This window comes from Cricetulus griseus, chromosome 3 (genome assembly GCF_003668045.3).
Source record: "Cricetulus griseus strain 17A/GY chromosome 3, alternate assembly CriGri-PICRH-1.0, whole genome shotgun sequence".
Taxonomy (NCBI): Eukaryota; Metazoa; Chordata; class Mammalia; order Rodentia; family Cricetidae; genus Cricetulus; species Cricetulus griseus.
The window spans coordinates 31,632,984-31,657,450 of NC_048596.1; the positions used below are offsets into that span (position 1 = coordinate 31,632,984).

General features: G+C 36.6%; 1 protein-coding gene across 6 annotated transcripts in view; it reads left to right on the plus strand.

Annotated features, from left to right (window-relative positions):
* Positions 1 to 24,467, plus strand: part of Kiaa2026 (KIAA2026 ortholog) — a 73,229-nt gene that overhangs the window by 20,009 nt on the left and 28,753 nt on the right. For 5 of the 6 annotated variants that reach the window (XM_027406422.2, XM_027406421.2, XM_027406423.2 and 2 more), the window contains 2 exons: positions 554 to 754; positions 16,592 to 18,009. In XM_027406422.2, the coding sequence (XP_027262223.1) occupies positions 554 to 754; positions 16,592 to 18,009 (1,619 nt within the window). The remainder of the gene's footprint in view (positions 1 to 553; positions 755 to 16,591; positions 18,010 to 24,467) is intronic. The other variant, XM_027406424.2, reaches the window with a different exon arrangement.

Sequence of the window (24,467 nt, forward strand, 5' to 3'; positions counted from 1 at the left end):
ATTGATAAGTAATTAATATTTGGTAAAAACACATTGAAATGAACCTCTACTTCATTTATTCAGGGTTTGTTATTGCTAGGCAGCTGTTTTCCTTGGGCCTTGTAATTCCTTACTCTCGGGACAAATGTAATATAATTGCTATATATTGTAATGCTGCACTTACGTATAATATCCCCAAAGTGTTTATTACCAAAATCTTCTTTCCCAAAACGTTTTTATGTCATTGTACATTTTTCTCATACATCAATAAACAGTATGATACCTTGCAAGCAAAAACTTTCTATTGATGTTTTTAATAGAATTAGTGTTTTAGTCCTTAATTTGAATGCTTCATGCTGATACTTTTTAAATGTAGAGGAGGGACTGTCCCTCAGTGACATTTATGTGAAAGAAGTTAGAATCTTGTGTGGAACAGATAAAACTCTGGAACAAGGCAAAGAAACTAAATATTTTGTAGAAGTCAGCAAAAGAGGTTCTACTTAAGGTACTGGTGAAAGGGTGCATTACTTGTCCGGAAGATTTGACCTTGTGAATTGACTTGTTCTTCTCCAAGGCACTTGAGAGAAAAGACAACGATAGCAGTTACATCTAGAGGCTATTATGGATTGGAGGAGGAGAAGGGAACTGCATGTACTTCAACAAGGCGCCGGTCAACACCTCGAAGTTTGACAGGTTTGACAAGTGGAGTGTTTGAGTCTATAATGGTTCAAGTTTTGAGACAGGAAGAACAGCTGAGAGCAAAAGAAGAAAAAAGGTAAATGTTAAAATGTTAACTGTTGAGATTTCCAAGAATTACTTTTGGAGAATAGCTGCATTTATATGCCAATATCACATTATGGTCCCATTTTAGTAGTAGTCAGCATTTAGTAGATTTAGTAGTAATACACTGTCAACAAAATATGAATTGTTAATGAGTCACAGAGAACTTTTCTCAAGGGAACCTCAGATTATAGCTATTTTTATATACACACCATTCAGTTATTACCAACTCCAGAAATAATGATGTTCAAGAATGACATAGGGACTGGAAGCACTTGCTGCTTCCACAGAAGATCCAGGTTCAATTCCCAGTACCCACTTGGTAGCTCACAACTGTCTAGCTCTAGTTCCAGGGAATCCAGTGCCCTCTTCTGGTCTCTGAGGGTACCAGGCATGCTCATGATGCACAGATAGAATACATGGAGTCAGAACACCCATACACATAAAATTAAGAATTAAATTTAGATTTAAAAATGACATAAATAAACCTCTGCCATTTCCTCCAGTAATATTTTTAACTTCATGAATAACTGCTTGTTTTAGATTCTTCAGAAAAGAGTCTTTCAGTTAGTGGTACCTTTTGTGCCCATGAACATAGAGTGATGACCTTATATATCATTTGGAAAGTAGAGCCCTAAGAGGTAAATGAAACTCAAGCTTCTGTAATTTGCTAGTGATTTTACACCAAATCAAATCTCAGACTATACATGGAATGTTTGCTGATAAAATTAAGATTTGCTAACGCTAGTGGAAGGCAACATTTTGTTGCTCTTATATTAATAAATGTAACATGCTTTGATAATTGTAGGGCTAAAACTCAGCCATGATACTTTCAGCAATCATAATTTTTATAGCAGGATTAATTTGCAAAACACACCCCCCCACCCTTGTTTAGTGCCCCAGAGTTTTTCTGCTATAGGAAATGGGAATTTTGGGGAAGAATTAAAATAAACCTGATAATAGTACATAAGGGATTAAATTAGAAGGAACCAAAAAAATCAAAGGCTGATGGAAGAAAACTAGTTACTAGTTACCAGAAATAGAGAGAGTGTGTTCTGGGAAGAGGTAACAGAACTTAATGCCTTCCTTGATACAAGTAGAGCAAAGGAAGAATAAAAAAAAAAAAAATGGAGCACAGCTGGGTGTAGTGGCACTTGCCTTTAATTCCAGTGTTCGGGAGGTGAGGCAGGTGGCTCTCTGTGATGTTTGAGGCCAGCTGTAGACAGTAGTAATAATACTGTGGTAACAAGGAAGAAAACTTTTGAGTATAGTATTTATTTACTGAGACAGACTTAGCTCTTAACATTTGTAATCGACTTGTATCATGAGTCACAGAGAAATAAAGTAGTTTGCCCAAAGTCACACAGTTTTTGAGTGACTCTTAAGCCTGTGCTGCTAAGCAGTAAACTACCCTGTGGTTTGCAAAACAGCCGAGATAGCAAAGAAGCTGTAAGTTTGGGAATTTGAGCTGAAAGGGAAGAAACAATGAATTTGTCTAAAAATAAAGGGATTAAGATGATAAATGTTGAAGTATTCAAGTGTGAATGTATAGTGGGAAGTTAGAATAGTTCCAAATCATCTTTTTTTTTTTCAGCCTTACATGTATTTATGTTACCCTTGCCAAAAATAAACATAGAAGTATAAGCCATAGGAGAACATTGTCCGTTAAATGTCCCCATGCACCACCACACCCAAATCCTATATGTTTTCTTACTTAAATGCAAGAACTCATTATATATTCAAGATATAAGTTCTTTGCCAGGTAAATATGACTTGCAGATGCTTCTTCAAATGTGTCCTTCAAAATGTGTCCTTCTGGGCAGTGGTGGCATACACATTTAACCCCAGCACTTGGGAGAGGCAGAGGAAGATGGATCTCTGTGAGTTTGAGGCCAGCCTGGTCTACAGGACAGTCAGAACTGTTTGTTACACAGAAACTGCGTCTCGAAAAACAAAAAAACTGTGTCGTACCTTTCTGTTTTCAGTGTTTTTCAAGAAGAAAATTTTACCTTTGACATTCAGTTGATTGAGTAAAAACAAAAACATATTATGGTTTTTGTAACCTGTATAAGAAACTGTAACATAACTGGGGTTATGAAATTTTTCCTTCAGTATTTCTTTTTTTTTTTTTTTTTTTCCGGTGTTTCTCTGTGTAGCTTTGGAGCCTATCCTGGCACTCGCTCTGGAGACCAGGCTGGCCTCCAACTCACAGAGATCCGCCTGCCTCTGCCTCCCGAGTGCTGGGATTAAAGGTGTGCGCCACCAACACCCGGCTGAAATTTTTCCTTCAGTATTTCTAAGTTTCCTTTTTTATGATTGTATTCAGTACCTAATTAAAATTAACTTTTGGCTGTAGTGTGATAAAAGGATAAAACTAGTTTTTCCATTACTGGTAGTCAGTTATGCTAATATCACATATTGTGGAAAAAAAACTATCCTTTTTATACTGAATTCTCTATGCATCTTTATTGAAGTTAATTGAATATATATTTGTGAGTCATTCTGAAGTCACTTATGTGTAGATAGATTTATACTACTACTGCTTTAATTTGATGACTGTTTTATTTGATACTGTTATTGAAGAGTGCTATTTATTTAAGGCTTTATATAGTAAGTTTTGAAATTAAGTAATGTTAGTCTTCTAACTGTATTTTTATTATTTTCAAATTTGTACTATGATCTTTTCTTTTCCATGTAATTTTAGAACACTGTAAATTTCTTTACAAAACAATAAGTCTGAGGAAATTTTGATTAATATTGCATGGGTATTACTGATTAATTTCTGGGTAACTATTTTCTTTCTCTCGGCAATATTTTGTATTATAAATCATTTAAACTTGTAGTTATGTAGAAATTTGTAGTCATGTAGTGTAGTGACCTTTTGTCTGTTTCTTAATTCTGTCAGATTGAGCTTCATGTAATGTAAGTTGTTACTACATACTTGTAATTTTTAACTATAAAATCAACTTATTATTGTACAAATGAGCTGAGCATGGTGGTGCGCACCTATAATCTCGCACTTGGAAGATCAGGAATTGACTATGTAGGGAGTTTAAGGGTCAACATGGTCTATATCAGATCCTATCTCATAAAACCAATTTGGGCTGGGGAAAAGGCTTAGTGGGTAAAGTACCTGCTGAGCAAGCATGTGTACCTGCATTTGATCCCTAGTGTCTACATAAGCATCTGGCTGTGGTAGCACACATCCAGAACCGGGAGGCAGAGACAGGGTTCCCAAGGCTGTGCCACTCAGCCAGTCTTAACCAGTCAGTCAGCTCTAAGCTCAGTAGGAGATCCTGCTTCAAAATAAGTTGGGAAGCTATAGAGGAAGACACAGGGCATCAACCTCTAGCCTCACCATGCACACCCCTCACACACTCACACAGGCATGCACACACACATACACACACTGTTTGGTTTTTCAAGACAGGGTTTCCCTGTGTAGCTTTGAAGCCTGTCCTGGAACTCATTCTGTAGACCAGGCTGGCCTTGAACTCACAGAGATCTGCCTGCCTCTGCTTCCTGAGTGCTGGGATTAAAGGCATGTACCACTACTGCCCAGCTTTAATTTTTAAAAAGGAAAAAAAGGAGGAAAATTGTAATATACTACCATACTATGTTGACTTAAGTGATAGTGTGCTGTCATCTGTTTGGATTGATATATATATAAAAAAAAAAGCTCTCCCACAAAATGTGTATTTAATAGACTATTATTTACTCACTAGCATTTCATGTTTTCATTAAGAGATGGCTTTCTCCACAAAGTAAGATAAAGTGTCTGGTGAGATGGCACATGTCTTTTAGTTTCAGTGCTTGGAAAGCAGAGGCAGGTGGATCTTTGGGTTCCAGCCCACACTAGTCCACATCGAGTTGCAGGACAGCAGGGCTGCAAAGTGAGGCCTCAGATCAAAAGGAGCATAATAGAAGAAAACAGCATTGACTTCTTGCCTCCAAATGCCACAGGCATATACCATACACACCTAAAATAAAAGTACATTGTACGTATTGTTCAGTTTGGTTTTTGAGTATTTTATTGAATACTGTTGTATGTGTGTCCATCAAGAATGTTGTCTTTTGTTTTCTTTTTGTTGTTTTGTTGTGCTTTTATCAGTTTTGATATCAGAGTAAGACTGGCTTTGTAAACATGAATTTGGAAGCATTTCTTCCTTGCTGTTTTATGACTGGTTTGAGAGAGTAGTTTCTGGTACTCAGGAGGGAGTTATGAAAAGGTTGTTTTGAAAGTACAACATTTCCTATTGAAGGGTTTCACTCAAGATAAGGATGGAGCCAAAAGAATAAAATAAATACTTTCTGATTAGTTCCCAGAGGTCTCCATTGATGAACTCAAGAGAACCTAGAGGATAAGGTTGCCTGTTGATAATCTGTACTGCAAAGGGTGGGTTAAGTGTAGAGGCTATCAAAACATATTTGGTATAGCATCTTTAAATTGTTTATATCTAAAATTAATTACAATTGTATGGACCTACTTCTTAAGACTCAGCATTACTACAGGGCCCCTTTTTGGTAAATGGTATTATCATCTATTAAATTATGCAGGTTAGAAATCTGGGGTTCATCGTGGAAATTTTTCTATTTTCTTACATACATTTCAAATACACCCCAAGATTCTGATAGTTTATTCCCCAAGTATCTTTTATATCAATATGTGTCGCTTGTTTCTGACTTCAGCTAGTTCTTTTATCTCTCACTTTAACTGATGAGATTGTTTCTTAATTGCTTTAACAGCATCCATGCTCTCCTCATTCTAGTATGTTTTGCAGATTAAACTACATTGTGGGCTGGGAATATAGCTAAGCTGATAAATTTATAGTTAGCTGTCTTTATGAAAATGCTGACAGGACAGCAGGAAGTCTGGGCTAGCTGGTGCAGTGAAGGCTTTTTGATTTAGGAAACATCAACACTATTAGAGACTTAGAAAATTGAGTTAGATCTAGTTAATTTATGGTTGCTAAACTAATCTTGACACTATCCCAACCACTTTATTTTATTTCTAATGGTGACTTTGATCCATTTAAAGAATATATTTTGTAGACCTCAGTTATTGAACAAAAAAGTATATAATTTTTTCAAAAAATAAAATTTGTTCAAAAGGACATGACTCTCCTTACATAAATTCTGTTAGTCTGTATTTTTATTATTTTTTGTGTGTGCTTGTTTGTTTAGTTTCTTTGTCTTATGGGATGCAGGTTGAGATCCCAGGCATGCACCATCTTACTCAGTACAGAAGATGACATTATCAGATAGTAGTTTTGATACCCTAATTGTATTAAAAATATTCTCACAATTGCTTTTTGTAAAATTTAATATTTGCATTACCAGAAACTATATCCTTTAAATATTCATTGTTTCCCATACCTTAATAAAATAACTCATATTTTGATTTGGAAATCGTAACTAAAACAGTAAGTGGTTTCTACATTTTTGTAAAATAAAAATCATGACTTTATAATCTATTTTCAAATTCTCTAACAAAAAATAGTAGTGCAATTTAGTCACCCTGTATTTGTTCTGTAGCTTTCCAGACTTTTACTAAATCCCCGTACAAATCTTGACTTTCCAGGAAAAAAGCCAAAGATGTTATATTCTCATACCCACTCACATCTGAGGTGAGGGTGTGGGATCAGGTATATATTTCTCACATGGAACTGTATAGACACAACATGAAGCAGCAGTCTGAGATAGGAGACTTTGTATCTTGGCAAAAGTGGTAGTAGGAGTTTTTGACTATCCTAGGTTCTTGTTTTCAGAAATGTGAAATACTACTGGAAGTCTTAATTCTTTGGAGAAGTATATAGATATAGTTGAGGTTACTTTGCGGCTCTTTTAAATTTGTGTCTCTGACCCTGCAAGGGCTTCTGTAAGTTCCCTACTAAATTTTTAGTTCCTTTTTAACTGTGAGACTCTGTTGTTTAGCATACAAGTTAAAAAACTTGGCTAATAAATTTGATATGAGTGACTAGTATTCCTAAAATACAATATATATTACTTATTTTAAAATGCAGATCTTTTAGCTTTCCTTTGTCATGCTGTCAGTTTACTTATATTGTAGTGTTTCCTAATGGATGATGTTTAATTGGAACTTCTATGTTTTTTTTTCTAGATTGCAAACTCTTGAGAAGGGGGGATTGATTTTTTTTTTCTTCCTTCATTTATAGTAAGCATTCACTAAAAGTTTGCAAAACTAGTGAGGATACTTTCAAATGTGATGGGGGTGAGGTAAAGCCATTCATCCTTAGCAGTGCTTTTTTTTTTTTTTTTTTTTAAGCAGTGCTTTTTCTAAGTCATGAATTCATGGTTAAAATAACACTAGTTAGAATTTCTGTTAGTATTTCATACAGTAGCAGGTAAATGTTCTCCAGGCCTATAAGGAACAACAACAAAAAGCTTTATCTAGAAAGAAGAAATAAGGGCCAGGTTTTGTTCATTTGATTTTTAATGAGTGATTGTCTTTTACTATTATGATCCTCCCTCAAACAGAAGGCTTAGTATCTTCAGTTAACATTCTAAAACCATGTACTACTTTTTTTTATTTATTTATATATGAGTGCTCTGTCTGCGTGTATGCCTGCATGCCAGAAGAGGGCATAAGATCCCATTACAGATGGTCGTGAGTTTCAGAAATTACCATGTCACTCACCTAATAACCAAAGGTTGCTTAACACTGCTTTAGGCAACTGCTTTATTTTTTTATCTGCTTAAATTTCCTTTTTTATTCTGCTCCTAAGCACTGGTTGCTTTTCTTTCCATCTCTTTAGAAACATGTAATTTTTCTCTATCAGAACAAAGAGTAATGCATTGATGTTAGTTATTTATGTATTGCCCCCGGGAGACTATGATGCTTTTTTGTTCCCTGTCTCTACTGGTTATCATCATCGTTGTTTTACTGTTTTGTTTTCTTATCCTCTATTCTGCTATTTAATGTTCCTCCCCTTCCCTTTCTACCCATCTCTTTCTCCTAATTCCCTCTCCCCTTCCCCCATGCTCCCAATTAGCTCAGGAGATCTTGTCCCTTTCCCCTTCTACAGGGTACCTTGTTTGTCCCTCTTAGAGTCCTCCTTTTTTCCTAGCATCTCTGGAGGTGTAGATTGTAGGCTGGTATGTCTACATGCTTCGCTCTATGTCTAAAATCCATATATGAGTGAGTACATACCCTATTTGCCTTTTTGTGACTGGGTTACCTCACTCAGGATGGTTTCTTCTAGTTCCATCCATTTGCCTGCCTATTTCAAGATTCCATTTTTTCCCACTGAGTAGTACTCCATTGTGTAACTGTACCACATTTTCTTTATCCATTCTTTAGTTGAGGGGCATCTAGGTTGCTTCCAGGTTCTGGCTATTAAAAATAATGCTGCTATGAACATAGATGAACAGATGTCCTTGTTGTGTGAATGTGCATCTTTTGGATATATGCCTAAGAGTGGAATTGCTAGATCTTGTGGTATTCTGATTCCCATTTTCCTGAGGAATCGCCATACTGATTTCTAAGGTGGCTGTACGAGTTTGCACTCCCACCAGCAGTAGAGGAGTGTTCCCCTTTCTCTACATCCTCTCCAGCATAAACAGTCATTGGTATTTTTTATTTTAGCCATTCTGATAAGAGTAATATGGTATCTCAGAGTTGTTTGATTTACATTTCCCTCATGGCTAAGGATGTTGAGCACTTTCTTATGTGTCTTTTAGCCATTTTAGATTTCTCTGTTGAGAATTCTCTATTTAGTTCTGTACCCCACTTTTTAATTGGATTATTTGGTGTTTTGGAAACTAGCTTCTTGAGTTCTTTGTAAGTTTTGGAGATTAGCACTCTGCCAGATATGGGGTTGGTGAATATCTTTTCCCATTCTGTGGTCTGTCATTTTGTCTTGCTGACTGTGTCCTTTGCCTTACAGAAGCTTCTCAGTTTCAGGAGGTCCCATTTATTAATTGTCGATCTCAGTGTCTGTGCTACAGGTGTAATGTTCAGGAAGCTGTCTCCCAAACCAATTCGTTCAAGAGTACTTCCCACTTTCTCTTCTAAGAGGTTCAGTGTGACTGGATTTATGTTGAGGTCTTTCATCCATTTGGACTTAAGTTTTGTGCATGGTGAATCTATCTGCATGGGTCTATCTGCAGTCTTCTACATGCCAGCATCCAGTTATGCCAGCACCATTTGTTGAAGATGCTTTCTTTATTCCATTGTATGTCTTTAGCTTCTTTGTAAAAAATCAGGTGTTCGTAAGTGTGTGGGTTAATATCAGGGTTTTCAATTCGATTCCATTGGTCTACCTGGCTATTTTTGTGCCATTACCAAGCTGATTTCAGGACTATGGCTCTATAATTGAGCTTGAAGTCAGGGTTGGTGATGCCTCCGGAAGTTCCTCTATTGTACAGGGTTGTTTTGGTTATCCTGGGTCTTTTGTTTCTCCATATAAAGTTGAATATTGTTCTTTCAAGGTCTGTGAAGAATTGTGTCGGTATTTTGATGGGGATTGCATTGAATTTGTAGATTGCTTTTGGCAAGATTGCCCATTTTTACTATGTTGATCCTACCTATCCATGAGCATGGGGAGATCTTTCCATTTTCTGGTATCTTCTTTAATTTCTTTCTTTAAAGACTCAAAGTTCTTGCTATACAGGTCTTTCACTTATTTGTGGTTAGTGTTACCCCAAGATATTTTATGTTGTTTGTGGTTATTGTAAAGGGTGATGTTTCTCTGATTTCTTTCTCAGCCCTCTTATCATCTGTATATAGTAGGGCTACTGATTTTTTTTTTAGTTAATCTTGCATTTTACCACTTTGCTGAATGTGTTTATCAGCTGTAGGAGCTCCCTGGTAGAGTTTTTCTGGGTCACTTATGTAAACTATCATATCATCTTCAAACAGTGAAAGTTTGACCTCTTCCTTTCCAATTTGTATTCCCTTGATCTCCTTTTGTTGTTTTAATGCTCTAGCTAGAACTTCAAGTACAATATTGAAGAGATATGGAGAGAGTGGACAACTTTGTCTTGTTCATGATTTTAGAGGAATCGCGTTGAGTTTCTTTCCATTTAGTTTGATGTTGGCTGTTGGTTTACTGTATGTTGTTTTTATTATGTTCAGGTATGCTCCTGTTATCCCTGATCTCTCCGGGACCTTTATCATAAAGGGGTGTTAGATTTTGTCAAAGGCTTTTTAGCATCTAGTGAGATGATCATGTGGTTTGTCTTTCTCAGTTTGTTTATATGGTGGATTACGTTGATGGATTTTCGTATGTTGAACCAACCTTGCATCCCAGGGATGAAACCTACTTGATCATGGTAGATGATATTTCTGATATGTTCTTGGATTTGATTTGCTAGTATTTTATTGAGTATTTTTGCATCGATATTCATGAGGGATGTTGGTCTGTAGTTCTCTTTTCTTAGTTGTGTCTTTGTATGGCTTGGGTACCAAGGTAATTGAAGCCTTGTAACAATAGTTTGGCAATGACCCTTTTGCTTCTATTGTGTGGAATACTTGGAGGAGAATTGGTATTAACTGTTCTTTGAATTCCTGGTAGAATTCTGCACTGAAACCATCTGGTTCTGGACTTTTTTTGGTTGGAAGACTTTTGATAACTGCTTCTATTTCATTAGGGGTTATATGTCTATTTAAATTGCTTATCTGTTCTTGATTTAATTTTGGTAGGTGATATCTATCCAGAAAATTGTCCATTTCCTTTAGATTTTCAAATTTTGTGGAGTACAGGTTTTCAGGGTACGACCTGATGATTCTCTGGATTTCCTCAGTGTCCATTGTTACGTCCCCCTTTTCATTTCTGATTTTGTTAGTCAGCATGCTCTCTCTCTCTCTCTGCCTTTTGGTAAGTTTGGATAAAGGTTTGTCTATCTTGTTGATTTTCTTGAAGAACCAACTGTTTGTTATGTTGATTCTTTGTATTGTTTTCTTTGTTTCTGCTTTATTGATTTCAGCCCTCAATTTGATTATTTCCTGGTGTCTACTCTTCCAGGGTGAGTTTGCTTCTTTTTGTTCTAGAGCTTTCAGTTGTGCTGTTAATTCTCTAGTGTGACTATTCTCCAGTTTCTTCATGTGTGCACTTAGTGCTATGAACTTTCCTCTTAGCACTGCTTTGAAAGTGTCCCATAAGGTTGGGTATGTTGTATCTTCATTGTCATTGAATTCTAGGAAGCTTTTAATTTCTTTTTTTATTTCTTCCTTGACCCAGGAATGGTGCGATTGGCATTGTTCAATTTCCATGAGTTTGTAGGCTTTCTGCAATCCTTGTTGTTGAATTCTAACTTTAAAGCATGATAGTCTGATAAAATACAGGGGGTTATTCCAATTTTTTTGTACCTGTTGAGGTTTGCTATATTGATGAGTCCGTGGTCAATTTTAGCGAAGGTTCCATGTGTCGCTGAGAAGAAGTTATTATATTCTTTTGCATTTGGATGGAATGTTCTCTAGATGTCTGTTAAACCCAATTGGGTCGTAACTTTTGTTAGTTCTTTTCTTTGTTAAGTTTCTGTCTGGTGGTCCTTTCTAGTGGTGAGAGTGGGGTATTGAAGTCTCCCACTATAAGTGTGTGAGGTTTTATGTGTGATTTGAGTTTTAGTAATGTTTCTTTTACGGATGTGGATGCCTTTGTATTTGGGGCATAGATGTTCAGAATTGAGACTTCAGCTTGATGGATTTTTCCTGTGATGAATATGAAATGACCTTCTTCATCTCTTTTGATTGATTTTAGTTTAAAGTCTAATTTGTTAAATATTAAAATTGCTACACCCACTTGTTTCTTGGGTCCATTTGATTGGAAAATCTTTTCCAACCCTTAACTCTGAGGTACTGTCAGTCTTTGAAGTTGAGGTGTGTTTCTTGTTTGCAGCAGAAGGATGGATTCTGTCTTCATATCCATTCTGTCAGCCTGTGTCTTTTTATAGGCAAGTTAAGACCATTAATATTGAGGGATATTAATAACCATTGATTGTTCATTCTTTTTTGGTTTTTCGAGACAGGGTTTCTCTGAGTAGCTTTGGAGCCTAACCTGGCACTGGCTCTGTAGACTAGGCTGGCCTCTAACTCACAGAGATCTGCCTGCCTCTGCCTCCCAAGTGCTGGGATTCAAGGCGTGTACCACCAACACCCGGCCCAATTGTTCATTCTTGTTTTGGATTTGTTGGCGGTGGTGGTATTGTGTGTAGATTTCCACCCCTTTTCTCTTTTGGATGTTGGTAAAGTGGGATTATCTATTGCCTATGTTTTTGTGGGTGTAGTTATCTTCCTTGGGTTGTAGTTTTCCTTCCAGAACTTTCTGTAGGACTGGATTAGTATATGTGTATTGTTTAAATCTGGTTTTGTCATGGAATATCTTGTTTTCTCCATCTATAGTGATTGAAAGCTTTGCTGGGTATAGTAGTCTGGGCTGGCATCCGTGGTCTCTTAGTGTAGGTAGAATATCTATCCAGGACCTGCTGGCTTTCAGAGTTTCCATGGAGAAGTCAGGTTTAATTCTAATAGGCTTGCCTTTATATGTTACTTGGCCTTTTTCCTTTGCTGCTCTTCTTTCTTTATTCTGTATGTTTGGTGTTTTGATTATTATGTGGTGAGGGACTTTGCTTTGTGGTCCACTCTGTTTGGTGTTCTGGAAGCTTCTTGTACTTTCATTGGCATGTCTTTCTTTAGGTTGGGAAAATTTTCTTCCATGATTTTGTTGAATATGTTTTCTGCACCTTTGAGGTCGGTTCTTAGGTTTGGTCTTTTCACGGTGTCTCATATTTCCTGGATATTTTGTGTTAGGGATTTGTTGCACTTAAAATTTTCTTTGATAAATGAATCTATTTCTCCTAGTGTATCTTCAATGCCTGAGATTCTCTCTTCCATCTCTTGTATTCTGTTGGCTATATTTGCATCTGTAGTTCCTGGTTGTTTACCCAGTTTTTCTATTTCCAGCATTTCCTCAGTTTGTGTTTTCTTTATTGTCTCTATTTCAGTTTTCAGGTCTTGCACTGTTTGAATTGTTTACTTCATCTGTTTGATTGGTTTTTTCTTGGCCTTTTTTAAGAGATTTGTTGATTTCTTGTATTTTTTGGTTTGTGTTTTCTTCCATTTCTTTAAGGGATTTTCTCATATTCTCATTGGGGACCTCTATTATTTTCATGAAGTTTTTTTAAAGGTCATTTTCTTCTGCTTCATCTGCGTTGGGATGTTCAGGTCTTGCTGGTGTAGAGTCCCTAGACTCTGGTGGTGTCATATTGGTTATTCTGTTGTTGAATGTATTTTTATATTGTTTTCTTCCCATCCCTTCTTCTAGTAGGTGCAGGTAGAGTCTCTTCCTGTCCTGGTGGATACGGGTCCAAGGTTCTCTTCTGGTGGGTGCAAGCAGGCCCAATACTCTTCCCGTGGTTGGAGGTGGAAGTAGTACAGGGACCTTGGCAGACTCTGGATAGGCTGTTTGGCCTGGACGGGGTCCCCGTGTACAGGCCCCAACCCTCAGGAGGCTCTGAGCAGGGCACCAGAAGGTGGTCAGAAACAAGCCCACACCTACCTCCTCCTGCGGGTGGAGGCAGGACTAGGACTCTGGCAGACTCTGGATGGGATGGTCCGCTGGGATGGGTTCCCCTGTGTGCTGTCTCCAGGCCTCAGGAGGCTCCAGCTGATTCGCTTAATCTTATATGGGTCCTGTGCCAGCAGCCACAGCTGCTGTGAGTTCATAAATGCAGCATTCCTGACATGTTCAGAAATTGTTTTTGCTCCTGTCCTTCCCTTAACTCTTGACTCTTACAACCCCTCTTCCACAGTGGTCTCTGAATATTGGGGTGGGGTTGTGATATAGCTGTCCTAATTATGGCTGAACATTCCACGGACACATACTCTCTACATTTTGACTAGTTAGGAGTTCCTGTGTTTGCCATCATCTGCTGTACATCTCTAATGAGGTCTGATAGCTGTACTCATCTGTGTGCAGAGAGAGATGGATTTAGAAGTCAGTTTGATATTCTGTCCATTTAGCAGAACAATTGTAGGCTCCTTCCAGGGGTCTGTGAGGTCCCCAACCATGGGTCCTAATTACCAGATGTGTGGTAGTTAGGGTTTTTATTACTGTGAAGAGACACCATGATCATGATGTCTTAAAAGGCAACCCTTATAAAGGAAAACATTTCATTAAGGCTAGCTTACAGTTTTTTAGTCCATTATCATGACAGGACATGGCAGCATGCAGGCATACATGGTGCTGGAGAAGGAGCTGAGAATTTTACATCTTGATCTGCAGGAAGCAGAAGCAACTGTGTGTCACACTGATTGTAGCTTGAACAAAGGAGACCTCAAAGCCCACCCCTCCAGTGACACACTTCCTCTAACAAGGCTGCACCTACTCCAACAAGGCCACATCTCCTAATAGTGGTCATTTTCTTTCAAACTACCCCACCAAGCATTCATTTTCTTCTGTGGAGCAGGCTTTAATAAACCATCCAGAAAGTGGTTGGTTATCCCCATAACTGGGTACTGCCATGGGTACTGCCATGCACCCATGAGCATATCTTGCCTTGGTGGTTATTATTGTAGCTCACAGGGTTTTCAGCTAGGTGAGACTCTTGACTTTTTACCTAGCAGCCTATATCACACCTTCCAACACTATAAAAGGCAGTGGGGAAGAAGCTTTCTGCTCAGTACCAACTTGATTTCACCATGTTCCATGACCTATATATGTGGTGTCTTTAGCAATAAGGTCTTTCCATTAAGTTCTAGTAGACAAGCAAGAGCAATGCCAATAGCCTGTATTACTTTGAGGGTCTCTGGGATACCTCTGACCAACTACTCAAGGGAAGGTAACACATACCTGGCACTGGGCTTTTTATTTGGCAATGTATGTCTTTGAGGAGAAGCAAAATTCCCTGTGTAGGGTAACTAATTAAATGCTTATAAAATGGGTTTCCATATGGCTTTTTAAAATATCCTTAAGTTAGTTGTAGAGAGTGTATGTCACTTGACAATCTATTCCTGACTTTTCATTCTCTTGGTCAAAATTTTAACATATTCTATAGCCTGATTTTTCTTGGTGTGTTGTTTCTTCAGGACAATACATAAACATTTATGTTGCAGGACATGTGGAATAACTAGACACTGAATCATGGGTACTTTGGTCCTGGGCTTCTGACCATTGTTAGGGCTTTCTGCCAACATAAAAGGAAGAAGCCAGATTCTACCAACATACTACTGTCACTCCCATGTAGTAAAAATTAAATTCTTCAAAATTATAAACATATTTTAGAGAGAGTAGCTTTTTGTACGTTCTGTTTTTGCTTTTGTGGCATAGTATCATGAAATTTTTTTTAAAAAAATGTTAATATATTCGTGTTTGTTCCTTACCTGCATATAGCAGGTATTTGGAACTCAAGAGGACAACTTGTGGGAGCTTATTCTTTCTTTCCATCCTGGAGGTCAAATTCAGGTCATCAGGCTTGGCAACAAGTGGCTTTGCCTCTGAGCCATCTTGCTAGCCCTCAGCTGAATTTTGTTAATAATACTTAACAGTGTTTGGATGGTCAAATACACGTACATACTAAAACACTAATAGAGGTATCTGTATCTTACTTTTTTAATAAAAGTGAGATGACAATGTGTACTCTCAGCCCAAACTGTAAATAGGGTTGTTCTGTAAAAGAAAAAAAAAAAAAAGCTCCTGATATTTGTCAATATGGTTTTCTTAGTGTGTATTTGCCTTAAAAGAGCACAGTTGCTGAAACCCAGAATTATTCTTGTCTGTGTTTTGGTATTTTCTGACTGCTGCATTCTGTGTTCTCCTTTTTCCTGGTCTTTTGAGAACATTATTTCACTTGGTTCTTCCATGAGATTGATTTTGTAGTTTCTACAAACGAGTGAAAACTTGTAGCTTTTGTCTTTGTGTATCTGGTTTGTTTCTCTTACATAACTATTTCCAGTTTTGTTCACATTGCAAATAACAAAAATTAATTCCTTTAATGGCTAAGTAATATGCCATTGAGTGTACATTACCACATTTTCCTTTTCCATTTATCTGTGATGGGTGTCTTGACTTATTTTATATATTGGCTAGTAATACAATTTTTTGTGTTTGTGATGTGTGTACATGTTTCTGAGATGTGTGTTCGTATATATGCAGGTGCCCGTGTGTTTAGAGACCTTAGCTCAGCATCAGATGTCTTCCTTTATCACTCTCCATCTTATTTTTTTCAGACAGGGTCTCTCACTAAACCTATACTTCGGTACTTGGCAGAACTGTGTAGTCAATGAGTTTCTGGGATCCACCTGTCTTTACTATTTGCACACACACCCCCAACACACACACACACACACACACACACACACACACACACACACACACACACACACACACACACACACACACACACACACACACATACGGGTTCACAGCTGCACATCACCATGCCTAGCTTTTGCATGGGTGCTGGGAGCTGAACTCACAACCTCATGCTTATGCAACAGGCACTTTACCAGTCAAGCCATCTCTCTATCCCCTGCAGTTTCTTTATAGTTCTGTTTTTTCTGTCTAATAAAGCACATAACTTTTTATTTAAGTTGTTGTTATTATTTACTATCTACGAAGTGCTAGATACCAAACCAGAGTTTCTTACATGCTAGACAGACATTCTACAAACTGTACACCATAAAACTGAGGATGCAGGAGAGTATGTATTTCCTTATGGGGATTGAGGCACAGCATACTGTTAAGGGCACACTTAGTACTGATGTGGAAATGAAAACACTTGTCTTAATTTCTGAAGATAAATATAACTTTAAATTTCAGTGTTTTATGCTGCTGTCTTTAAGTAATAGTAGTATAATTTAAATTTTGTTTAGGCTTCGGGAGCAAGAAAAAAAAGAAGCAGAAGAAGCTTGCCAGAAGGAAGTAGAAGAGTGGGAAAGAAAACTTCTTGCTCAAGCAGCGCCAGCCTGTATGGAGAACATGTGGGAAATTCCAGCCATTGGGCATTTCCTTTGTTTAGCCCAACAGATTCTAAACTTACCAGAAATTGTTTTTTATGAGCTGGAACGCTGTCTTCTGATGCCTCAGTGTAATGCCTTTCTGTCTAAAATAATGACTTCTTTACTAAGTCCTCCCCACCGCAGGCCGACCTTACATCGAAGACCTGCTTTGCCTTACAGGACTTGGGAAGCAGTGCTGAGACAGACAGTACAACAGTGGTACACTGCTGTAGGACAGACTGAAAATCCTGATGACTGTGCTGAAAAACTTGGCTTGTGTCCTCAGTTTTTCAAGGTTCTTGGAGAAGTTAATCCATTGGAAGAAAAACCTTTTCACGAGCTACCTTTCTACCAAAAGGTGTGGTTACTTAAAGGGCTCTGTGACTTTGTGTATGAAACACAGAAAGAAGTTCAGGATGCTGTGCTTGGGCAGCCCATTCATGAGTGTAGGGAAGTCATCCTTGGCTATGACTATCTAGAGAACGCTTATGTGCACTTTCCACAATTCTGCGGTGCAGATGTACGGATTTATAAACAAAGACCCTTTCAGGCCCCAGAATTTCCAGTTCCACCCATTAAAGTCAAAAGAGTTCCTCGAATTAAACTGGAGAAATTCAAGTGTGACTATGTAAGTACAAGTAATGGAGATCACAGATGTAATAGAGAAAGTCTGCCCTCAGCCTTCAAGAAAGAGCAGGAAATTGATTTTGGTCCAGCCCGTTGTCCTGCTAAAATGAACTTTGATAATCATGACATCTCTGTTGAAATGGAAGTAAAATCCAACTGTGACATTAAACTACACAGGCCCTGTGAAATTGAAAAAACTGATAGTTGTAAAGAAAATTTGGAGAAGCCCAGAAGTCCAGGAGAAGTTACTGGCTTTGGAGAGCCACTAAGTCCAGGTGAAATAAGGTTTATAGAAAATCAGGAAAAATATGGTGAAGCTTCCACAATAAAGACAGAACCCAGTCCACTAAAAGAAAACGCTCTGAAATCTTGCCAAATTCATATAAATGGGAGTCACATCGATCATCAAGACATTAACTGCCACAAAGTTGTGAGAGATCTTTTGTTAGAGCACTCATTGCAGAACCACAAAAAACTAAAACTAACTAAGATGAGGACGAAAAAGAAGAAAAAGAAAAAAAAGAAACTGAAAGATGTTTTAAATGAAAATTTACAAAGAAAGCGTGAAGGTCTTCATTCTCTTGCCTTCAAGTCTTACAAACCTGAGATCCAAAATAAGTTATTGATCATTAAAAAGAAAGGAAAACACAAGAAGCACAAATCTGGTAAGCTGACCTAATGGGCAAGACTTACATTTAAGTGTAATTACATTTTTCTTCAATTATGCATCATGGAAGCACTGATTGATAGAATGAAATGCTATGTGTATTTATGTGTATGTGGCAGGGGTCAAGTTTTATTTCACATGAATCGAAACCCAGGGCAGGAAAGATTTTTATATACTAACAAAAAATAACTGGTGTAATACATTTGAATGAATTGCAATTTGACATATTTGGAGATATAATTTGTTTTGTTTTTTTGAGACAGGGTTTCTCTTTGTAGCTTTGTAGACCAGGCTGGCCTCAAACCACAGAGATCTGCCTGCCTCTGCCTCCCAAGTGCTAGGATCAAAGGCATGCACCACCACTACTTGGCTATTTTGGGATATTATATTTTTATATTTTTCCCTGTAAATGATGTGCCTCCATCACTTAAAGTGATTTTTTTTTCTTCCAAGCTAAGGACAGCACATATATAGCAACTTATTTCTTTATCTAGAGTAATCATATTATTTATTGAGTCTGAACTTACTCGCCTTAGCACTTTCTTTCCAGTATGGATTTTCATATCTAGAAAAAAAAACAACCTGGGAATTATGTCAATTAATAAAACACCAAGATTGAAGCATATACTTATAAAAGGTGGTGGTGGCTCACACCCTTAATTCCACCCAACACTAGGGAGGCAGAGGCAGGCAGCCAGCTTGTTTTACAAAGCAAGTTCCAAGAACATCAGAGCTGATACACAGAGAAACCCTGTCTCAAAAAGAAAGGAAAAAAAAAACAAAAAACAAAAAAAAACAGGAATTTCTAAGTCTGTCTTAAATACTCTATATATTTGCCAGTAGCCTATTTGAACAACAGAAGTTCTTCTATTCTGGTTGATTGCTCTTTTTTTTTTTTTTTTTTCTTTTCTAAAAGGATTCTGTTGCTTTTGTGTGTCCTATGATCTATCTTAATCATTTTATATCTCATCTACCACAGGATAGGTGAGACAAAAACATATGGTCAGTTATATAACCTGTATAAAAAAAAATTGCTTGATGGAAGAAAAAAATAAGAATTGCTTACCAAAATGAGTTGTGGTTCCAGTCATCATTGTGTGTTTCATTTTCATTCCTTCTCACAGCAACATAGTTAAATTGGTAGAAATTTGCTACTGAGTTGACAAATGAAGGAGTGAGATTTTAGTTACTTAAATCATTACATAGAACTCAGTATGTTCTAAAACGTGTGTGATGAATGAATCATGATAAAGTATAGGGCCAGAGAGATGATTGAGCAGGTAAAAGCTCTTGCCACCAAACTTGATAACCTGACTTCTAACAAACAGGGGTCAGGGGTTAGGTACACACAATAAATAAATAAATAAATAAATAAATAAATAAATAAATAAATAAATAAATAAAGTTTTTAGAGTAGTAGTATAATGTTAACTACCAAAACCAGGCCTAGATTTGTTTGACTAAAACTTTTAAAGTGGTCCATATTGACCTAACTTTTTAAAGTAACTTTCAGAAAAACTTAACAATGACTATGTGAAGGTCTTCATTCTCTTGTTTTCAAGTCTTACAAGTCTGAGATGTAATGGTATTGCATCCAATGTTATAAGAATAAACATTTGTTTTACATCATTTCAGACCACTTGTTTTGTAAATTTTTATTAGGTTTTGAGGCAGCATGATCTTTTTTGGTTGAGTTTCCATCATGTTTGAGTCCAGTGCTTCCTTTTTTTATACTTTTTAGAAAGTAAGCTCCATGATAATATGTTGACAAGGGTTCCCTTACTGTGTCTTAGTATAGGTTCATGGTGCATTCTGGGAAACTCCTACCACATTTGTTTTGAAATTTAGAAATCTTGGGATTTTAAAGGAAGATTATGATATATCTTGTATTTATTGAATAACATCCCTTAGAAGGACTTGTGAGTGGTTAGAGCAGATGAAATTTTTTTTTGAAATCTTACAACAGTTCAGGGCTGAATTTGTTATTTTAAAACTTTTAGTTTTCAGAGCCATTTTAGACTTAAAATTTTAGGTAAATGATTTGGGGCCTATGTATTAAGAATTCTGGAAGACTTCAAAGGAAAGAAAACTTTGTTTTGATTACTCTAGTATTCTCTTCAAGTTTATTTTTACACATAACTTTCCCATGTAATGGTTAGCTCGTGTGCCTTATAGAACTGTTTTGGGTTAAGCTATGTTATCCACGACTGGTTTATCAACTTAGACTTAGAGCAAACTAAATTTTACATGTGGTTGGTTATCTGGTTCACAATATGTTGTAGACTACAGGCTTTAAATTTTTAGGTGTTTCTGATTTTTAGTTAAATTTATGGTTGTGATGGGAGATGATTTTTTTTAAATAGAAGGTACAAATGCAAATCAGTTTGAATGATTTAATAATTTTAGTACACTGTGATCCACTTTTGTAATTTTTAAGCATAATATATGCATCATTTCCACTCTACACTTCCTCAGCTACAGCTCTTCTCATGTCTCCCCAATCCCTTTCAACCTCACAACCTACTCTTTAATTGTCGTTTTATACACATACACACACACACGCACGCACGCACGCACGCACGCATGCACACGCATGTGTACACACACATAAAAATACAACCTGCAAATTCCATTAATATCTCCCAAGGCCCCACCACTAGATGAAAGAGTTGCAAGCAATTAATGGCCGCTAAGAGGGAAAATCAGTCTTTTCTAGACATGAGCTCAACCTCCACCCCTGCTGTTAGATTATCCAGTCATAAATGGTCATCTGTAAACATGTATACATATAAGCTACACTACAACTTTTTCAGAGGAAAAATACCAAAGTTTAAAAAAATTACAGGTTCTCTTTACATTTACTGTTGCTATTGGTGGAAAAGCAAAAGCAGTGTATTTTCCTTCTGCTCTTAAGCAAAAAAAAAAGTAATAATATTTTTTTTAAAAATGTCCTTTCCTCATTACCTCATTCTTTTATCACTTAAAGAAACTTCCCATTATTTTTCTAAGTAAGTTTTTCTCATTTGTATGTATTTAGAGTATCAGGCACTTCTTTATAATACTTAACTAATAGTGGCATTTATTTTTGGTATAGTTTGACAGAGTGTTTCCCTTCTACTCTAGCATTCTTGAGGACTGAAGGATTATTTCTGGTTTTGTATCCCTAGCACTTAGTGCCATGTCTAAGAATCTATTAAATAAATGGATATATATATATATATATAGTATGGTTTTCCAGATATATCTAAGATTAGCCTCTTCCTATATATCTTTTTTTTTTTTTTTTCTGGTTTTTCAAGACAGGGTTTCTCTGTGAAACAGTCCTGGCTTTCCTGGAACTCACTCTGTAGATCATGCTGGCCTCAAACTCACAGAGATTCACCTGTCCCTTCCTCCCAAGTGTTGGAATTAAAGGCATGCGCCACCACCTGGCTTTACTGTGCATTTTAATATCATTTTAAGACATATGTTTTAATAGGATCATATTATATATACTTTTTAAAATATACTTTGCACAACTCTGATATAAATCGATCTTTGCCGAATCATTTTAAATGGCTGTATAGGATTCTATATTTTGTAGTTTATTGAATCACCCTCCTTAGTGGATGTTTTGGTTGCTTTAGTATTTGTTACAGGCTGTGTGAAGCAAATAGCTCAAACTAATTCAAAATATAAAGATGCATTTGTAGTAATAAAAGACATCTTAAGTTATCCATTTTAAACTAGTTTTAGTATAAAGGTGTTTTCTTCTCTCAGCAGTCATTCTTTTCAACTAGATCATTTTGTGATACTTATAAATTGATGTAAATAGATAAGGCAAGCAGTTTAATTTTCTTATAGGTTAAGAAACTTTGATCAGATGCAAGATAGCCTGGTTGAGTAAAGAAAGGCTCTTGCTGCCACACCTGATGATCTGTGGTCATTCTTGGGACCCATATGGTAGAAAGAAAGAACCAGCTCTTCCAAATTGCGTGTGCACGCACGTGTGTGTGTGTGTGTGTGTGTGTGTGTGTGTGTGTGTGTGTGTGTAATTAATTTTTTTTTTCATTTGAAGCAGAGTCTCACTGTATAGCTCTGGCTAGCTGGAACTCTTTATAGAGCAGGCAACCCTTGAAGTTTAAGAGATCCACCTACTTCTGCCTACCAAGTACTGTAGTTAAAGGCATTTTTGGCTAATTAAAAAAAGAAAGAGAAAATTAAGTTCAAAACTGGTAAATATGGGTCTGTAGAGGTGGCTCAGCTATTAAGAATACTTGATGCTTTTGCAGAAGACCCGAGTTCAGTTCCTAGCTCTAAAAGGAGGCTCAGCCATCTGCATGCAACTCTACTTCCAGGGAATCTGACACTCTACTGGCACCTGTGGCACACATACATACAGGTAGACAAACACTTCTAAGACTATATAAATCTTAAAAGAAAAAAACCTAATAAATAGCCTTCTCAATTTAATAATCATGACCATACAATAAAAAGAGGAAGCAAACAGGAAATCTCAGTGTATACGAGGGGAAGATTTCACAAAGAACGAAGGACTTTGAAGAATAATTAGGCTTGAACAGATAAAACATGATTAAATCATCAACAGAGCATACTTATGATTAATCAAGTTGTTAAAAAATAGCACAATAAAAATCTTTGAAGTAAAAGTTGAGGGGTTAGAATCTATTTCAGTGTATGCCATACTATGGTAGTTTAAATAATTGAATCAAGATCCCAAGAGCAAATGAATGAGCTTTATATGAGATATGTCAGATACATAAAAAGCAGTTTATAGAAAATAATACAAATAATATAATACAAACTACTTGGTTATTTTCAAGGCCAAATTTGTCAAAAGTTTGTAGAATTCTATATTGATGGCACCTAGAACCTAACTATATGTGTCTTCATGGAAAATATTTTTAGAGTACCAACTAGAGACTGCAAGATTATGTGAGGATGAAAGAATTCACTGTACATCTTGTCAGTTTATTTTTATTTTTATTATTTTGCAGTGCTAGGAATGAAATCCAGGTCTGTATGCATGCCAGGCATATGTTCAACCACTAAGTTATACCCTCAACCCTATGTCTTTTCTTTTTTTTCAGGACCTTCTGTTTTTTTCCTTAGGAGAATTAATAATTAATTCATGTAACACTATTGTATACATTTGTACATATTATTTCATTTAATCATAGAACCCTAAAAATAGATGACTACTCTTAGCCTCATTTATTTATTAAATTTTTTGAGGACTTATTTTATGTATGTAAGTGTTTTGCCTTCATTTGTATATGTACATCACTTGGGTGCCTGTGCTGGGTGAGGCCAGAAGAGCTATTAGATCCACTGGAACTGGAATTAAGAGATGTTTGTGAGCTAATACGTGGGCCCTGGGAACTGCACCCTACTTCTCTACAACAGTAGCGAGTGCTCTTAACTGCTGCATCATCTCCAGCCCCAAGATTTTATAGATATTTTTTTAAAATGAGGAACACGATCTATTTACTTGCCCAATGTTACACAGCTAATAAATGGTGGGATTCGAAGAAAAATATCTTAAAAGATAATTTGGGTGCCATTAAGTAGCTGTGAAAAGAAGCTGGTAGAGTTTGGGTGAAGAGCTGGAAAATGACTTTGAAGGGAAAATTAATCACAAATAAGGATGCAATGTAACTTTCTATTACTTTGGCAGAAAAAATACTGTCTAATAAGAGAGGTGTACAGAAAGTAGACAAACATGGCGCCTAATTTTTAATTTTCAGTTCTCTCTTTTTTCCCCCCTCCATAACTAATATTCATGTAACACTAAGTTAAAGAGGATGTTGGATGTTCAGGAGTTACCATATTGTGTAATTAGGTAAAAGAATTGCCATCATGATAAGAACATTCCTCATGAGCAGGGAGAACAATAAGAAAATCAATTGTTTAAGATCAAATTGTTCATTTACAACTTCTATAGACTAAATATTAGCTTGACATACATATATAGTAAGTAAAACACAAGTTAAACTCCATTTCTGTGGCTTGACATCTCAAGCACTTCCCAGATCCACTATTTAATATCATACAATGTCCTTGGATTCTTACTTTAACAGTAACTTACGCCTTTTACCAATTCACTTGATATAATATTCCTAAACTGAAAAAACTGAGGAGCGAATGTGTTGGGAGAATTTTACACCATGAAAAGGTTAGATTCAGAAAAGATTTGTTGAAATCTTTTAGTAGCCCAGTGTGGCTAAGGGATGAAAACAGACATGGGAAAAACAGGTGAAAGACAGAAATAGGGAAAAGGAATGAAGGAAAGGAGAATTGGATTTCCAATTCCAGATTATACAGGATAAAGGAGCATTTGTGCCTCAGTTAGGAGATAATATATTTTTTAGTTATGATTTCCTCTTAGGTGGAGTATGCGTTTCATAAGCTGTTCTGAACATGGTGAAAACCTTCATTAGGTATGCTATTGTAACA